We start from the raw sequence: 19,037 nt of genomic DNA, 5'->3' as shown, positions 1-19,037 counted from the left end.
CCAGATATTGTTAGACTACAACTCCCATCAGCCTGTCAACATAGCCAGTGGTCAAGAATGAAGGGAGTTGGGAGTCCAGCATCTGGAAACCACAGAGTTACTGCCCTGTTTAGTGCTGCAGCAGCATAGGCACTGCTCTCTAGGAGCCATGATTTCCCTGTAATACTTACTGAATCTGGGGTTTACGGTATATATTTCAACTGGACTTGGAAAAGCCCTCCTATGCCAGCTTCACACATTTCCAAATGGAAGGCAGTTATCTACAGTGGTACCTCGGGTTACATACGCTTCAGGTTACAGACTTCGCTAACCCAGAAATAGTGCTTCAGGTTAAGAACTTTGCTTCAGGATTAGAAAAGAAAACGTGTTCTGGCGGCGTGGGAGCAGCAGGAGGCCCCATTAGCTAAAGTGGTGCTTCAGGTTAAGAACAGTTTCAGGTTAAGAACAGGCCTCTGGAGCGAATTAAGTACTTAACCCGAGGTACCACTGTATAGGCACATGTAGATCAAAGGATCACAAATTTGGGTGTATTTTTTCATGCAGCATACATCATAGCTCCTCAATCTAGTGAACAGAGAATGAAAAAGGTATAAATGTCACGTGTGCACATAAACGGCTAAACAAATAAATGCTTTCCATGTGCTTATTTTGTAATCTGTGAAGCTGCAGCCTGGCCTATACTCAAGGAAAGCTATTAAGAAGTATAGACTCAGGTTTGCCCTCCTCTCTTGGCATATGGCTCCAGCTGCTTTCCGTTCCTCAGAATTGGGGAAACTACAACCTGGAAGTGGAACGGAAATTTCCACTCTAGCAGATTCTCAGAAAAAGCAGCTGGAGAGAGGCCAAATGCAAATTTCTACTTTAGTGGGTTTATATCCGACTACAGTGGTGCACCACATCAATATTGGGTCTCTTGACTCCAATCCTCAGAAAACAGGGACACTATTCTACATCAGTAGAATGTCCCTATTTTCTGAGGAATGTTGGAGGGTTCATCTTCCTATCTGTAAAATGGGTGGGGCGGGGTGGGAGATGGGGACTGACCTCACAGGTTAGTCGTGGAAGTGAACACGTTAAAGCGTCGCTCATGTTTTCTTTTACATAGATACAGTATACGTATTCTCTTGGAAATAAGTACTTTGGGCAAGCTCAGCGTTCCGGGCACTTGGGACGCCGTTTCCTCAGTCGCCTTAGGGAAGGCTCTGGGGCTGCAAGCGAGAAAGGTCGCCGCCGCCTCCCTCTTTGTGGGGAGAGGCCACGGCCCGCGCAGTCGCAGCTCGCCGGCTCCGGGGCGCGCGCTGATCCCTCCAGCCTGTAGGTGGTGGTGGCGGCGAGGGCGGCCGCCGGGGCCTGTGCGCTCGCGTCTGCCCTTCCTGCTCGCTGCTTCTTTCAGCGGAGGCTCCTCGGCGAAGAGGTAGAAGAAGAGCCGAGCCGGCGCTGCCCCTTGCTCTTCGCCTGCGCTGGGACCACCGAGTGGGCCGGCGGGAGGGGGCGCGGAAAGAGAGAGCGGCGGAGGGACAGAGAGCGGAGCCCAGGCAGCGCAGCTTCCTCTCTCCAAGCGGGCCGCCATGTCGGACGGCGAGAAGCTCAATTTGGATTCCATCATCGGGCGCCTCCTGGAAGGTGAGCCGCGGGGGCCGGGCGCGCAGCGGGGCTGCGGGGGGGGGGGCACCCTTGCCATTGGCTGCGGCGCCGCCGCCCCGCGAGTGTAGACTCGCACAAGCTGGCCAGCTTCCGTTTTGACTTGATATGTCAAAAAGACATCAATGTTGTAACCTTTCCTCCTAATGGCCTGGGACTGGATCACATCTGTGGCTCACTCGGTACATTCATCTACTCTCAGGCCCATGCCTTGTCATAGGGAGAGACTTCCAAACCTCGTGCAATTTGCAGGGTGGACTTAATCCTGTTTGAGCACTAATGCTGGGGGGAGCCGAACAGGTGCAGGTGTCAGGCCAGGTTGAGGAGGGGATTAGCTGAGGAGACATCCCTGCAGGTGCTCTGCTGTCTCTCTCCACATAATCTGACAAGGGACTAAACTAGTTACCACTAGCAAGGACGATAACATTTGTCTGGGGTGCGGGTGGGGTGATGGAATCGCCCAGGCCATGGCAAGTTTCTCCCCTGTGGTGTCATTATTCAGGCATGTGTGTGCTACTGCTCACAGGAGGAACTAAAAGAATTTTTGCCATGCTGTTGGGGGCGACATCTTTTTAAAAACAAAATGAGATACTCTATTAAAGCTGCATTCTGGATGTGAGCTAGCCTTGATAAAACTTGACACTGTTTTCCAGAACCTCCCCTCCCCACTAGCTCTTATGCCTGCTGCCTGAGTGGGGAAATCCTTGTGTGCAGTGATGTGTATCTTATTAGTATGGGAAACTAAGGATTGGGGGAAACATAGTGTGTGTTATTTTACTTATAACACTGCCACCTTCCTCTTCTTCTCTTGACTGGCAACAGGGGCCACCTGGCTGCATGAGTCTGAATGACACATGTGTGTGTGTGTGTGTGTGTGTGTGTGTATGCATTTGCACACCAGGACTTTTCTCTGATAGTGACACCATTTGCTCACTCAGTTCCTGAGAATGCAGATGATGATTGTCCCAAACCATTTCCATAGCTGGCATTCCTGACTCTTGTTTCCAGCAGTCCTGGTTTTCCCAGCTGCTGTTTTCCATTGACTTTTAACACCCTCTTGTCACATAGTGGCTTTGCAATCATTTTGAGGTCTGAACTGATGAGGTGCCCACCTGGCATAGATTTATCATTAGCTATATGGTGAGTGCCAGTTTCCACACGTCCAGGAGAAAGGTAGAGGGGCCCCCCTCAATGAAATCCACATTACCCTAACCCTAACCCCTACCCCTTTTAGCCAAATAATACCCACCTCCTAAATCTGTAGGTAAAACGTCTGCCGCCAAGGGTAGGAAGAATGGAATCTCCCTCCATGCACTGCCACACATCAGGGCTTAAGGAGCAGGGCTCCTGAATGAGGAACTGTTGAATCTTTCTTTTTAAAAACTGAGCAGAGGCTTCAAGGCATCATGTGCTACAGATGATGACATGCACAATGAAACCAGGGCAGTGACAGAGGCTTGGATTTTGTTTCCTCTGCAGAGGCCTAGCTCTGTTCAGAACCTCTTCAGATCCACGTTCAGAATCATGTATCTACATAGAAGGAAGACTTCCTTCCTACAACGTCTGGCTCCAGCCTTCCCTCTGTTCTGCTGGTGGGACGTGGCATGAAGTGAAAGGTCTTCCCTCGTGTATCCGGCTTCTTTCTCGTCTTCATTTTCTTCTGGCCTGGTGCTTCAGAGGCCTTCTCCAGCTTCTTCTTCTCATTGGGGGATGGAGGAGGAGGATCAACCGTGATCTGGGGGATGGTGAATGTATGGGTGCGGCTTCCAGGATCCTCCTCGTCATTCCGCGCGTACTCCAGCTGCTGTGCATCAAAGATGGCCTTTGAGCCAGACAGCCGAAGTTCTGGGCTGTACTGGAAGTCAGGCCGAGATGCGCGCAGCTTCTTCAGTTGGGCTCTGCATTCACGTTCCAGATCACGGTCTGAGATGGGCACGTCATGTACCTGCCAGATACAAGGAAAGCTTTTAGGATCTGAGGCCCCAAACCTGTAACTTGGGATTTGGGGCCTGCTGCCTAAGGAAAGGGGATTCCCAAGAAGGCAATCTGGAATGGCTGTCATAATGTTAGGAATCTATCAACAGATAGAAAGTGAGGAAGGGAGAAGCAGAAGAATAGCAGCCGATAAACTGAAAGCTTGTTGGATAGAGGCTGGCCAGTATGAGACAGCAGAGCCAAGCAGATCTGCCAGCTGACACGTGTGTGTGTGTGTGTGTGTTTGTACACAGACTAGTGGTTGTGAGTAGAGCTCCTTGAGGCAATGTGTTCAGCTGGTGTTGCCCCCAAGAAAGCTTGGCTGGGGAAAGGTTGTTTTCAGGCGGCCCTTTCCCCATTATTCTGTTGTTTTTATGGGTAACCATACACATAAAAATAAAATTTGGGAGCATGGCAAACACATTCACAAGCACATGTAGCATGTTCATCTTGCAGCCAGGCTTGGCCATGGCTCCCTGCCATAGGATCACAGAGTTGGAAGGGGACTCAAAACGTGTGAGCATATAAGCTACAGGGCAATCGTCCCATGGACTATGCAGTTGAGGGATGCCTAGGTGAAAGTTTAACTGAAGCTTGACAATTATTTCTTCCCCATGATCACCCTCACTGGGGCTGCCAATTTTCTTAATCACCTCTTGCTCCTAGGCAGGACCTGCAGTCATTAACAGGTGAACACACTTCTTCATGTCTTCCAGCTCTACAATTCAATGATTCTATGTCATGAAAAGCTTTGCCTGCTTATTTTTGCACATCAGGATTCTGTGAAAGGCATAAGAGCAGGTTTTTTGGCAATCCTAACACACACAGAGGGAGCCTGCTGTATCTGATGCAGACAGAAACAAGAAAGGGAGCTGCAGGTAATTTAAATGTAGGGCAGGGATAAGGAATCTGGGGCTCTCCTGTTGTTGCTGGACAACAGCTCTCATCACCCCTGGCCACTGGCCATGCTGGCAGGGCGGGGGCGTTAATGGGAGTTGGAGTCTAACAACATCTGAGGGGCCACAGGTCCCCGAGCCCAGGTGCAGGATGTTCTCCTGTTGCTGCTGATGGCAATTCAGTAGACTGGGTAAAAGTCCCAGGAAGAGGAGTTCCAGTGGTTTCTACCTCAGCCATGAATGTGTCTTCTTGCAGAAGGTGAGCTGGGATACTGCGCAGCTTCTCCAGGGTCTCCACCACCCCTGCGCAGTCACGTAGTTTCTCTGAGGAGCCCAGGGCTAAGCGGATCAACAGCATCCCCACACGAAACAGCACCTTGATCCCTGCAGAAGAAAAATCGGGGCAGAGTTTAGGGCACTCAGATATGGTAAGAAACTCCCTTATACTAGGACCAGGCTACTTGCTCAGAAATGTCTCTTCTTCTTGGCAGAGTCTTGGCCAGAGAACACCTTCTACATCACCGGCTACCTGACCTTTTCAGCTAGAGGTGGGACCTTTGGTGTAACACATAGCTTAGAGGTAGACAATCCGCCTTGTACACAGAGGGTCCCAAGTTCAATCCCTGGCATCTCCAGGTAGAGCATAGAGAGACATCTGTGTGAAACCCTGAAGGGCCATTGCCAGCCATTGCAGGCAAAACTGAGCTAGATGGATGAATGACCTGACTCAGTAAAAGGCAGGTTCCTATGTTTCTATGCTCCAAAACAAACATTCCTCACCTAGGCCTCTGCCAACTCTAACCACTCCATTGAGCCTTGTGATGTTTCGCCCACAGATTCTCTCTTCCTCCACCCTTTGAATAGGCCCACAGTTCCCTAAGTCCATGACAGCCACTCACCCTCACTGAGAAAGGCATCCCACACCCTCAGCACTGTGGGAAAGGGCAGGCTGCGGGTAAAGAGGCACAGAAACCACTCTGGCATGTAGAGCAGAGGGCCCACGCCATGCTTCTGCAAGTGCTTAAGTGCCTTGGGGCACACCCGGCGCAGAAGGGCAACAAACACTTCGCTGTCCAGCAACAGCGCTTCCTGCAGGAGAAGGGAGAGAAAATGTCGTGGTTAAATATATGGTTGGTCACATGTTCTCAGATACTGTCCCGAAGGACTTCATCCCGTCATAACCCACAAACTCCACCTTTCGCATCTTTCAAAATGAATGGCTCTTTCTAATTTGCCAGAAACTGTTTCCGGAGTCTATGTTGCTCATTTTATCTGGCAAAACTCTTGCACCTCAGCAGCTGTGCGACAGGCCAAAAAGCAACTGCTGAAGGTTCCCTCACAGTCATCGCTGTTGAAAGCTGCAGCTCTTAAATCCCTGTCTTTTATTCAGCTATTCAAACGTGCAAACGCCATATCTTCAAAATGGTGGTGACCCTACCAGTACTTGAGATTGAGGCCCTACAAATCAGACATTTCTTTCCTCCCACCAAGTCAGCCCACATCCACAATAATCCTAGATCAATCTGCCCCAACCTGGTGTCTTTCAGATGTTGCTGGACGCCTCACAAGTGGCCATGTTGGGTGGCGCTGATGGGAGTTGTAGTCCAACAGCACCTCCACCCTCCCCCAAATTATCTGACAACAGCTCTCAGAAGATAAGTTTAGGGGTTTCTACACAGCTCTGCCCTCAGTGGGAAATGTCCCTGACTCAGCGTCACAAGTGCCCACTTCCTGTTGCCCCAGGGAGGACTCTCCTCCTTCCCCCAGTCTATTACCATCTTGGGGCTGTAGTAGCCAGGCAGGTAGCAGTCGCAGATCTGCACCAGGCACCAGAAGGCTTGCTGGAAAGGACAAGTAGGCTGAATTAGTGAAACATTCAGGCAAATGGGAACTGCGGCGGGGGGGCCGGGGTGGAGGCAGGAGGGAAGGGAAAGGAGTGTGATGGAAAGAATGAGAGAAATGATGCTAATAAAGAAGAGGAAGGAATCATGATACCAATAGGAACAAAGGGCATCCCCTTCAAGTGCCATGGAAAATCCCAGACATCCCATTCTTTTTGTGCAATATATTGGTGGCCATTTTGGGTGTTGTGATCTTGCCTGCTCTCACGCTGCACACACACACACACCGTGCTTTTTTGGGGTGAGAGCATGCCCTAGAAGACACACAAGCTTGGTTTTGGGTCAGAAAAAGTCAGACAGTATGTGTAACTTGGCATAAGACTCACCTCTGCAGGCATGTGCATGAGCAGCAAAGCACCCAGCGGTCCCTGGGCCTGACAGTAACCCTCCTGGGGCCGATACACCGTGTAGGCTTTCAATAGTTGCAGGAGTCCTTGCTGCCTGTAAACGAACAGAGGCTTAGAGAGAAGACCGGAATTCATAGACACAGCCTTACATTAAGTTACACCCATCCAATCAATCCAGACAGAAAAAGCAGACCTGCTCCACTTTCCTGTTGTCCTACATTAGACCACAGGCCAGATTCAATGAACTGGTCCTGTTAGTGGAAGCCCATGCAAGGACTTCCAGTAGCACAGCAGGGCTTTCTCACCTCCACTCTCCCCAAATCTGCTCTGGAGGGTTGAGTGAACCCCTAGAGCAGATTTAGGAGATACATGGGGTAGGAGGGGGGGAATCACTTGCACTGATGAGACACATTACTCAGCCTTCCTTTGGATACAGCCCTATGTGTACAAACTGCTTTAGACATTTGAATATTAAATAGCTTATAAATACTGCCAATAAATAAATGAATAAACAGAGTCAGCTGCCTTGGAATTGGGCATCCTAAAGAATGTCATTTAGAAACAAGCAACCCTCAATTGCCAGCTCTCATGCTTGTGGAGGAGAGGGGGGAAGGAGGAAAATGAAAAAACGAATGCAGCGTTAAGCGTCTCTTCCAAGTGGTCAGTGAAATAGTACAACCCATGGCTTGACCTCATTTCATGTATTCACCAACAGCTTTTGAAGCTACCCCGTTCACCCACCCCATCACTCTTCCTTCCTTCCTGCTCTATTTCCTCCTTGTTTTTCATGGCTTTAAAAAGTGGTTCCCCCACTCCTCTCCTTCTGCCGCAGCTATTATTCTTTTGTCCCTCTGCCCACCTATTACCACATTTGATGTCCTTTTCTCCCCAAACACCTTTATTTTCTAATCTCTTCCATCCCAATCCTTGCTAGATCATTCCAATTTGTTTGAAAAACTGAAGCCTAAAATAATTATGAAAAGGAAATAAGTGTATGCATATATAGCTGATGTTCTGTGTGCAGAATCTGGATTACTGATTTGTTTATTATAGTCCCAGGGCATGCATACTGTCTGTTTGGCTGCATTCTGGCAATGCAGGAAGAGTGTTTTGGATCACTGGTCTTCAAAGGGAGCTGGATCAGGACCCACTACTGAGTTCCAGCCTGAACTGAGGTGGGTCGGAACAGCAGCACTGCTGCCAGGCAAATATATAGTAAACACACAAGAAGAAATGGGTTCCCAAATGCATGTCTGGGTTAAAGGTGGGTCCCAGGTCTGAAAAAACTATTTTGGATGACTCCTTAGATTCCTCCACAGCAGCTGGTTGTCACAACAGCCAGACTAGACAATCACTGGGCTAGATGGGGCAAAGAATCTGACTTGGGCTAAAGCAGTTTTCTATGCCAGCAGCATCAGAGAAAAATAAGAACCCCGTCTTAGTACATTAGATAGTACTAAAATGATAATGATGAAACAAGGTAGCTAAAATGACAAGAGGAAACAAAATGACGTAAGAGGAAACAAAAAAACAAAGAGGAAACAAAAAAATAAAAGTAAAAAGAAGTTTGAACTAAGTATGGGTTGAACTATGTCAGCTGCATGTAGGAATAAAGGCTCTTTGGCTCCCCCTAGAGGAAATGAAACAAAAATAAAAGCAGGGCTTCCTTGGGTTGGTTACTATAGCGTCACACGGTCCCCTTGTTCCAAGCGGAAATCGCAACCTGTACTTCATAGAAAGCTTCAGTCTGTTTCAGAAGACAATGAAACAGGGCTTCCCATATGCAACCTTTCCCCTGCCTCTGATCACATGCCAATATATCCAAAAGGAAACAAGTTCATGTTACCTGTTAGGAGGAGAGGGAGAGAGAGAGAGAGCGCTATGCTAGCACAGATAGCAGAGCAGTACAGATTAGGTACTCTGAGGCTGAAATCCTATTTGGACTCAGTGAGGCTTGCTTCTGCGTAGACATGTATAGGATTGCACTGTTAGCCTGACAGGGAATCTGTGGCCATCCATATGTTGTTTGACTTTCAAAACTCACCAGCCCTAGCCAGCACGGCTTGGGTCAAGGGTCATATAGTGGGAGTTGTCGCCCAACAACATCTGGAGGGCACCAGCTTCCCTGCCCCGCAGCTACAGGGTGATAGATTGTGTGCAAGTATTTAACTGTGGCTGAAATAATTATACTCTAATGCTCTAATAATTTTGATATTTGTTTTGCTTGTGTTCTGTCTTCAAGGTTTCTGGGAGATTCAAATTGCACTGGATGTGCTCTCGAGTGCAACCCACCTTCCCTGGATGCCTACAGATAAATAAATATCCATTACGAACATCAGGACTGCCTTGCTGCTAATTCATGTTCCTCTCCTCCAGCCTTCTGTCTCTGCCGCAGGTCTGCCAGACCCCCCTGAAAACTCACAAGCAGGGCATCAGCATGGTGATGATTCCCTCTTGTGTGTCTCCATTAATATTAATGGCGTAAGAGTGTGTCTTTTGCAGCCACGTTTAGAAAGGCAATACAGATACAATTTCCTGCTTTGTCTCTGGAGGGAACTTAGGCAACTTGGCTGCTGTTGGCAAGGCCTTCCAGGTTGTGATGTCATGGACAGAGTCCTCATTCACAAGACTGTGTGTGTAAAGTGTGCTCCAGCCAGCGGTGGATGAAGCTGCTTGGGCGCCTGGGGCAGGGCGAGCTGCCCAAAGGGGTGGGGCGGACCATGGGGCCTCTGGGGTCTGCCTGCCTCCTCCCACTCTGCTGCCCTACAGCTGGGGGGAGGCAGCAAGTGGACCGTTTGGGCAGTGCGGGGCCTGCACGTGCCCAAGCCACCGCGTCTTTCCCAGGTGAGATGCATGGCTTGGGCGCACTGCAGGCTCCATGGTGAGTGCTGCCCGGCATTTTGTCACCCCCAGTGGTGACACCCGGGGCGGACCGCACCCACCGCACCCCCCTTCCTCTGCCCCTGCCTCCGGCCACAGGTTTCCTTTCCTTTGTGAGGCTCTTCTGTAACTCACAACATGTGCTAGAACTTCAGGCTTGGAAACTTGCGCATTTCACTTCCCTGCTCTCAAAGCCAGAGAAATGAAACTATAATAGGAACATAGTAAGCTGCCATGCATCACATCAGGCTGCTTGCCCATCCAGCCCAGTATTGTCCACTTTGACAGGCAGCAGTTCTCCTGGTTCAAAAGCAAATATCTCTTCTATCACCTGCTACCTAATGCTTTTTAACTGGAGATGCCAAGGGTTGAACCAGAGACCTGCTGCATACTCTGCCGCTGAGCTATGGTTCCTTTCTCAAACAGGGAGATTGTGGGCAGTGTTCAACAAAATAGTTGCATGTGCACACAAGGATGACCACTAAGTACAAAGGGATTCCTCCTTCCCCTGCCCCCTGCCACCTCCAGATCTGCTCTGAAGGGTTGGAGGAAGCCCTAGAACAGATTTAGGGAGTGCACAGAGGAACCAAAGGGGTAAGAATGTCCCATTGCACAAGGAAAAATTCACTTGAGTGTTACGTTGAATACAACCCCATGTCTGCACCTAGGCAACTGGAGAATGGTAGAGTACACCCGTTCAAGAATTCTGTTTAAATATAAAAGGGAAAGGAACACCAAAATTGTGGGAATGAGTGTCAGAAGCCCATTTACTAGTATTTGTCCAGCTTTGTTTTCATTTAAAGTTTGGATGTGTGCTCCCCTGTTCAAGTTCTACAGCAAGATTCCATGAAACCTCCACATTAAGTGAAGAAGCACAGCCAGCCTAGCCTTCTTTCACTTTCATATGGCTTACAGAAGAAGCATGTTTACATTTTATTTTAAAAGTGTTTCTTACGCAGCATTCAGGAAACTTGACTTGCTGAAAGACCCTCCATTCAACTCCACACCTTTTAAACCCTGTGGTTGTCTATTCAGAAATTAATCTGCCTCTCCTGTTCACATTATTAGCCCTTCACTTACCCAGGCCCTTCAGGGGACAGAAACATCTCATGGAAAGGGAACTGGCGATGAATGTCCTTTCTGATTGTCTCCACCCATTGAGGATCACCAGGTATCTCCTGCAGCTCCTACAACAACAAACTACTTTCAGAATGACCTGGATAGAAGGGTTACTAGATTCAGGAGAGATCACACACACACACACACACACACACACACACACAGAGAGAGAGAGAGAGAGAGACAGAGACAGAGACAGAGACAGAGACAGAGACAGAGAGATACAGACTATTCCTGAAGGAAGTATATATGGTTCCAACTTTTTTAGGCGCAAACAGACCTAGATAACTTTTGTTGTTGTTTCAATCTACATTTCACCAAAATTGCTGGGCTTTTCATCTGCTGCTGTTTTAGTTTTGTAATTGGGTTGTTTTGGATGTATTTAAACATCGTTTCAGATTGTTTTTCCATAGATTGTTTGTGAGCTGCCTTGAGAAAGCTTTGCCCTGAAAGGCAGTATATGAGTTGATTAAATAAGTGGAAACATGCAAAGGAATAAACAATGGCAAGGTCACGGTTTCCTTCCAGCCAGAATGAAGAACAGCAAGTTTAACAGCCCAATCCTATGCATGTTGACTTAAGTCCCATTATCTTAAAGGAGACTTACTTCAAGGTAATTGTTTGTAGCATTATACTGCACTGCACAACATTCCTTACTTGCTATGAGAACTGCTCTAGCTATAACTATGTCTGGGCAGCCACCAGATGATAATGTAAAATATCCAAATCAGCAATCTCAGCCAGTAAGAAGAAGGTGATGAGTTGCGCGACGAACCATGAAATGACATGAGGGTTTACAGGAAGAGGACATGGAAGAAGAGGATGAGGAGGTGAGTAATGGCAGAAACTGCAGCAAGCAGAGACCTACAGGAATGTCAGAGTGCGAGTACAGCTGCACGAGATGTGACCTCACCTGGTACTTTCCGGAGTTCCTCATCATTTTGGCTTGTCCTCCACACAGCAGAGGCCAACAGCGGACACGTAAGGATGAAGGGATCCCCTTCCGGCATAGCAGCTTTACCTGAGCCAACAGACCTCATCAGCAAAACAGTGATCCTGTACAATGCTCCATCATAAGATGGACCCAAATGCAGGCCCATCATAGAGCCAGTCAAGGCTGGGGCCAGAGATAGCTGGCAGGTGTCCATCTTGTTTCCCATGCCTTTTAACATCCACACGAAACCCTTGAATGAGGGTCAAGTGCAGATTTAGGGCAAGGTGTCATCGGTATGTGGTTGATGATGATTCCCAGCTCTGTTTCTCCTTTACATTTCATTTTGTTGAGGCTGCATAAATGCTAGATTGGCGTCTGGGACCAGTAATGGACTGGAATCATTTATTTTGAGAGTATATATTGGATTCATTTATTTTGAGAGTATATATTGTCATTTCATACAACATATAACATGGTAGTGTACAACAATATATACAATAAAATATAAACCACAATGAAATCAGTAAAAAAAATTGCATATGTTAGGAGATCAATAAACTAAAACTCAGTCTCCTTGACAAGATGGAGGTACTGTGGATATGTGGTTTATCAGTCAGAGGAGGTGGTATTCAACCTGGTCTGAATGGGGTTGCACTCTTTCCCTAATCAGGAATGGTTAACCTATGGTCCTCCAGATGTTGCTAGACTACAACTTCCACCAAGCTGAACCATGGTTCTGCCATGATCTCTTCTCACTGTGCTAGTATTTGGAGGAAGATCAGGGAGGGTGGATTTAAAAATGCTGGTGAATACCCTTGCTAGGGGAGGAGCATGTCTCCAAAAACGTGGAGCAAATTCTGATTGTGTAGGCAGAATATGGGCTGTTGTTCTTTGTCTATGAGCCAGTGAGAGAAACTCCTTGTGAACGTTATTTTCTGATCCTAATGGGACTCATCAAATGCTCCATTTAAAGAGGATAGCAGTATCAACAATAAAGCAAATTATCTCCAATTTCCTCTTACCTTTCTGTAACGCCGGGCCATGGTTTTCTCCCAATGACTTGTCATCTCCAGCCACTTGGTCTCACGGTGCCGGATGAGCTCAACTGTGGGCTGCCCTAGGCTATATGTGGGAGAAACAAGAACAAGGCTGAGGACATCTTCCTCTTCCCTCACTTATTTGCCACTTTCTTTTTTAACGCATCCATCATGTCTCTTTAGATGCAGCTAGCCAATCTTACAATGTTTAATTTATTGAGGGCTGCTTAAATTTTTTTTAGTGCATTTTAAAATTATTTGCAATTCATCTAGAGGCTGCTATGTATTAGGCAACAAACGAATCAAATAATACTAATGTAAAAATGAGGCAAGTTGTCATTCCTTCAGATCCACCTCAGAACCACTTTCCTTTGAGGTGCAAATGCAAAAATGGCCACTACTACAGGGAGCTACGTCAGAAAAAGCACACTCATTGCCACCCACAGGCCTCAGGATGTTGATGATCTTGGGTTCTGGGCAGCTTCCTATGGATTTAGCGCTCCTGAGCGATCTAAGACCTTAAAAGTAAAAAAACAGCACTTTTAATTGGGCCTGGAAACAAATCAGCAGCTAACATAGTAATGTCAGAACCAGTGCTCAGGGTCGTCTTAAGCATATCCAGCACCGTGGTGCAAAGATCCCTTTGCCCCCCCCCCCGCAACTCCAAAACAAGGGAGGAGGCGGTGGAAAATGTCCTCTACCTCCCCCACTGCCCCGATCCCCGGCAGGGTGGCAGCGATCAAGCAGGAAAACATGCTGGTGGACATGCTCTCCGGCGTTGGGGCACCAGAAAAGGCAGCCCAGGAAGGCTGCACACCGCCTTTCACCAGGAAGCAGGAGGAGGAGAAGCAGGGCCATCTTTAGCAGATGCAGATGCTTGGGAGGGAAGCCGTGCGCAGCTTCCATCCTAAGCCTCTGTGGGGATTGCTCTCCTCCTGCGGAGGCTTGGGAAGGAAGCCGCACGCATGCCAGCCATATAGTTGGTGGGGCGCAAATGGCGGGCGTGCAGGGAAAGGGGGAGGCTGCCAGCAAAGCTGCACAGCTCCCCCACTTGTTTGGGCGCCTCTGGCACAACGAACCACTAAGACCAATGGGAAAGATGGCTCTGCCAGTGCTATATATTCAGTGCTTCTTGTCCCAGTTATGGATCTAGCCACCATGCTCTGCTCTGTTTGTGATTTCCAAACAGTCAAAGGCAGCCCCATGCACTTCAGGTCTGTGGGATCCAGTTTGGGTTTTTCTCTTAGAACCCCGAGGCCCATCAGCTGGAACTCGGTGCCAAATAGTGACTCAGGCAGGCAGGCATATGCTAAGAATTAAGAAGCAGGATGTTTCTGAGCACATGCTCAGCATAGGAACTTGTGAGCAGTAGTAGAACCAACTTCACATATCCCTTTGCACAAAAAGCTGTTCCCATTTCCTTCCCCTGCTTTTCTTTTTCAGCAGTCTAATCAGAAAGCAGAAAGCTTTTCTGTTGTTGACAGCTGTTGCTGATCTACAGCAGATTAGCCACAGATCTACCAGTTGATCCCGATCTACTTTCTGCCCTCTTGGTTTAAGTTCTAACTGTAATTAGTAAGCAAATACAGAGCAGCCCTAAACAAATGGTGTAATGAGCACTTAAACACTGAATAAATCTTAAAATACGTTTGGGGGGTTGGCTACTTGGTTTCTCCCCCACCCCTCTAGAGAAATATTCAGTTTTGTAGATCCAGAAACACAGCATGGCTCCTTACATTCCTGTTTTTATGTGTCATGTTCCTTGAGTGACAGAGAAATGCACTGAAAATTGTAGAATGAAAAACGGGAAGACATGTTAGCATCCTGCAAGCAAATCAGGATGAAGCATCACTGTCATTGTAACTAAACAAATCAGAAAGAATGTTAAATAAAGGCTGGATATTATCTAACTTCCGCGTAAGCTTTGTGCAGGCAAATCAGGATGAATGTTCAATAAATATAGATGGTCAGGAGCAGCCTTTTCATAAATTTGACTTTCATGCTCTCTTTCCCAGGAAGAAGATTGTACATTGGCCAGGAAGAAGGGAAAAACTTTTTATCTTTAACAGGTAAGTCTCAGCATCTCACTAAACTCCAGTTTTCTATGATCCTTGGGGGAAGTTATGAAAGCTAAAGTTGTATTAAGTTGCATTGAAACTGATGCAGATTTGCAGTGGTGTCAAACTGATGTAGATTTGCAGGGCTTCTGAATCTCCTGTGCAGTACGCCTTGCACGCAGGCAAGTTGAAGAAACCTTGTCACTAACCACTGTAACCACCCCTGTTGCCATGGCGCACAAGTTGTCATGGACACAGTGAGAGGATGTGGCCACTCATGATTGCTATAACAGGAAGTGTTAGTTCATAGGTAGGCAGAGACATTTTCCTATGGAGGCTTCTTCTTCTACCTTACAGTAAATCTTAACATTCGGTCCATTGCTAATTCCAGCCCAGTCTTTATAGCCCTGTTACAAGTTGGACTTCAAGCCAGCTAGAGAATCTATCTAGTATTAATATGCATACAGAGAGCTCGACTTTGCATTGCATTGTTTCATTTATTTATTTATCACACTTGTATACCACGTAATCATTTACGTATCTAAGTGGTGTACCTAAAAGCAAACCACAGAAAATGGGACAAACATTAAAGGATGAGCTATGTAGAAGTAAGGGAGGGAGGTGGGCAATCTGTTTCCACCAAGACTTAATCTCCCCACTCTCTACTAGCTACCTAAATTCTAGACTGCAAGCAACAATGATTGGGTCAATTTCTCTTGAGTTCCATTATGCAAAAAGTCAATCTGGATTGCTTTTTAATTTCCCCTGCACCACTTTATGTCTTTTCCAATACATGAAACCACTTTGCTAAGCAGTTTTAACCCTGCACTGAAAATATTCCTGGAGTATTGAAGCTTGACAAATGAAGCCTATGGACTGCATCCCCTCTACATCTTAGAAGTCCTTGTTTCAAATTATACCATCCCAATCAACAGCATCTATCAACCTTACCTACTGCAGCCATTTCCCCATTGCAAATAACTGTAATAAAATAAAGATAGGGTTTTGATGGTGATTTAAGGAAGGCAACTGACCAGGCGGAAAACAACAACACATGGGCTTGTTTCTATATGACTGCAAACAAATTATATACCGTATTTAAAGCACATTTGAAGCACATTCTTTCCCTCAAAGAATTCTGGGCACTATAGTTTACCCTTCACAGAGTTACAATTCCCAGGACCACTTAGCTATTTACAGTGCCCAGAATTCTTTAGTTTCCCAACCATCCCCTGGGGTTTTCCTGTTAAGCATTAGGCCTATGAAGAATTCAACCTTGAATATGTTAACTATTGAATAAGACCTTATCAGTTTCAACACAAGAAGGGAGTTTTTGCAAGAAATGAGATTTCAGATTGCCTCAAGATTGCCATTAGAGTACACATGAAGCAGGTACATCTGCAGTCTGTCGCAGTTTGTATAGCTTCACCAAGGAAGGTCAAAATAACACACAGAATGCTGAATAAAGTTTGGGGGGAAATTATTTGGAGTGATACAGGGTCATATAATACTTTGAATACGTTGGGCTATGACCAATGTCTGTAGCAGAGAGCCAGGAGGATCGTATGTAATTATATAACATGAAAAATTCATAAAGAAATAACTAGATAATGAGACGAATTGATGACACCAATTGTACAATTGGCCAATACGTTATTCATGTAAATATGCTGAATTGTAGAAGTGTTAACAGGTATCAAACTTTGAATCTGTGATAATTATCTGTTTCCCCAGGCAAGGCGATAGCCACTGTCCTGCTCCAGCAAATGAGATATACATATGGAAACAGGCCTCCATGTTCCCAGTTAGCAAAGATGCAGATGAGAAGAGCATGTCTGTCACAATGGTTAGGGAAGCCCCACTGATCTGACTGGATGCATTTTTGCTAGTTCTATGGATTGTTTGAGCTGAGCCAAGATTTCTGTCCTCCTACATCAGGGACAGGAAGCTTATGGCCCTCCAGATGTTGCTGGAATCCAACCCTAACCATTGGCACTCATGGTTGGGGCTAGTAGGACTGGAGTCAACAGCATCTGGAGAGCCACATGTTCCTACGTAATAAACCTGGGACCACACTATAGGTTTATTGTGTCTTTAATATTTTGTTGGGAGCCACCCAGAGTGGCTGGAGCAACCCAGTCAGATGGGTGGCTTATTATTATTATTATTGTTATTGTTGTTGTAATTATTATTGCCATCGTCATCTATTATGTGTTGTGAATTTCTTTCTGTAGAAAAGGGAAGACTAGGAATGGAAAGATGAAGGAAGGTTTAGAACTAAGTACCAGGGATCTTGACCCCTTTTCATCTTCTCCATAAATAAAACCCATTCCTAGTATCCCAAACAGCCACAATTCACTTAAATTAAATATGAGAGTGGATCACATTCCCTGATCCATTCTTCTTCTTCTTTTTCATTTCACAGTTATCAATATGTGTTTTAGAGCTACCTAAACAAAACTGGAAGCAATAATTATATGTTTCTTCTCCTTGGTTTTAAATCACATTTCTTGCTAATGAAATTAAGGACCCAGATGAGAATGAGAGTATCCTTCAGAAGGATGATGCTCATCACATTCCAGAAACCTGTACCTGCCTTTACAAACTGGACCAGCAAGCAAGGATCTAGAAATGATAATTCTGGGGCATAATGTGTCCCGCCATCTTGAAAACTGCTATCATGCAGAGGTATTCAATGTCATCTTCCAAAAAGCGCTGCTTCACCCTCTCCCAAAGCTTCCTCCCCCTTTTCCCCATGGTCTTTGCAACAGAAGGCCTGCCTTACCCATTCTGGAGGCTACTGCCCCCGATGAAGCCATAGCGATCAGCTTGGCGATATGGAGGCATCCCATTCAGCTCGGAGTCGGAGCCCAGAGAGCTGGCATCATCGTTCAGGGATAAATCAAAGGCATCTGGCAATTCAGCCGCAGCTTGGCTCACATCAGGGAGCTCTTTGGAAAGAGTGAGGTCCGACATCCTTCTGTCCGAGAACAGCACCCTTATCTCAGGCTAGTTGCTACTGCACCCTTGACTTCACATCTGAATAATGAGAAACAGGGAGCTGCGTCTATGATTGGGCCCCTTCTCAGTACTCCTGTGACTCTAGTTCCCCACAAAGCTCTGTAAGCTATTTCCTCCCACAACCATTTCCTGATGCAACTGACAGCACCCAGAGCTTTGCAAAGTGAACAGGGCAAAGGGGGCGGGGAGAGAGAGAAATGTGGGGATCTGAAAATATGTGGGAAGCTAAACACTAGACAGCTTCCTACAGGGAGACTTGGAAGGTAGCCAACACCCCCAGCGAATGGCCTTACCTTCTTTCACCTGCTCCGCATGTACAAACATAGCTTTACTCCAAGTCAGGCTGTTTGCAGTGTACTTAGTACACTCTAAACTGACTGGCAATTGAGTTCAATGTGTTCTCAGCCTGGGTTTTCCCAATCCTAGGTCTGGCACTGCAGTCAATATACCACTATGTTGAAAAATGTGTGGTTAAAGTGAACACCTATATATGCAGTGGTGGCTGATGCTCATTGAGACTGGTAGGGCAGAAGGCTGGGAGCCCAACAGTAGGTGGAGCCAGAGTCAATGTCGGGTGGAGCTAACTGAATCTAGTTTTGCTCCCATATTCATTCCTGCTGAGTTCTATAAGAGCAACACTGATGATAAAGAAGAGGAAGCTGACAGATATTCCTACCCTCCCTGGGCTGGGTGTAAGGAGGCAGGTAGGCTGAGGACAGACTGAGGTGGCTGAGGTTGCACCCAAAAGGACCAGCTTCCACTGAATTTATGACAAAACCACTGGTTGGTATACAAAATGGACCCAGTGGGGCACGTGAAAGAATCCAGCTGGTCTGGATCATTTAGAGATCAGTCAGAAACAAGTGTGTGCTACTCCTGCCTAAGCTGCAACCACTCAGCCAAACGAGTGAGGCTGTAATCTCTGGGGAAGGCTGTGTTTACAGACATAGTTCCCAGTGGTGTGCGTGTGGCGTCATGATTTGGAAAGTCACTGGCTTGAGTCACTGACTGCATAAACAACCACCCAGCACAACATTATTGGCTAGAAGATGCTGAAAACAATAGCTTCAAGTTCTCTGACCAAGCCTCCCTCACCCCACCCGCTTTGGTTAAGAGGGTTAAGAGTTCTTCTTCCATACCAGGGCTAGTCAATGTGGTGCCCTCCAGATATTGTTAGACTACAACTCCCATCAGCCTGTCAACATAGCCAGTGGTCAAGAATGAAGGGAG

General features: G+C 46.8%; 1 protein-coding gene across 1 annotated transcript; it reads right to left on the bottom strand.

The window, feature by feature from the left end:
• Positions 1-1,712: 1,712 nt before the first annotated feature.
• On the bottom strand, positions 1,713-18,917 carry TBC1D10C (TBC1 domain family member 10C). The gene is made up of 9 exons (XM_081926290.1): positions 17,572-18,917; positions 12,715-12,814; positions 11,672-11,779; positions 10,720-10,826; positions 6,739-6,853; positions 6,287-6,352; positions 5,411-5,600; positions 4,741-4,895; positions 1,713-3,586 (listed from the first exon to the last, which is right to left on the bottom strand). Exons 1-9 carry the CDS (start codon positions 17,760-17,762, stop codon positions 3,164-3,166), a joined length of 1,455 nt encoding a protein of 484 aa, XP_081782416.1. The 5' UTR covers positions 17,763-18,917; the 3' UTR covers positions 1,713-3,163.
• Positions 18,918-19,037: the final 120 nt, after the last annotated feature.

The sequence above is a fragment of the Podarcis melisellensis genome, assembly GCF_964234715.1.
Source record: "Podarcis melisellensis genome assembly, chromosome: 1".
Classification (NCBI taxonomy): Eukaryota; Metazoa; Chordata; class Lepidosauria; order Squamata; family Lacertidae; genus Podarcis; species Podarcis melisellensis.
This window is presented reverse-complemented; position numbering and strand designations above follow the sequence as displayed.

Coding starts and splice junctions, on each gene's coding strand:
- TBC1D10C (XM_081926290.1), bottom strand. CDS start 17,762: ATGTCGGACCTCACTCTTTCCAAAGAGCTCCCTGATGTGAGCCAAGCT. Junction 11,780..12,714: donor TGGCCCGGCGTTACAGAAAG/GTAAGAGGAAAT, acceptor CTGTTGGCTCAG/GTAAAGCTGCTATGCCGGAA. Junction 10,827..11,671: donor GGAACTCCGGAAAGTACCAG/GTGAGGTCACAT, acceptor TTGTTGTTGTAG/GAGCTGCAGGAGATACCTGG.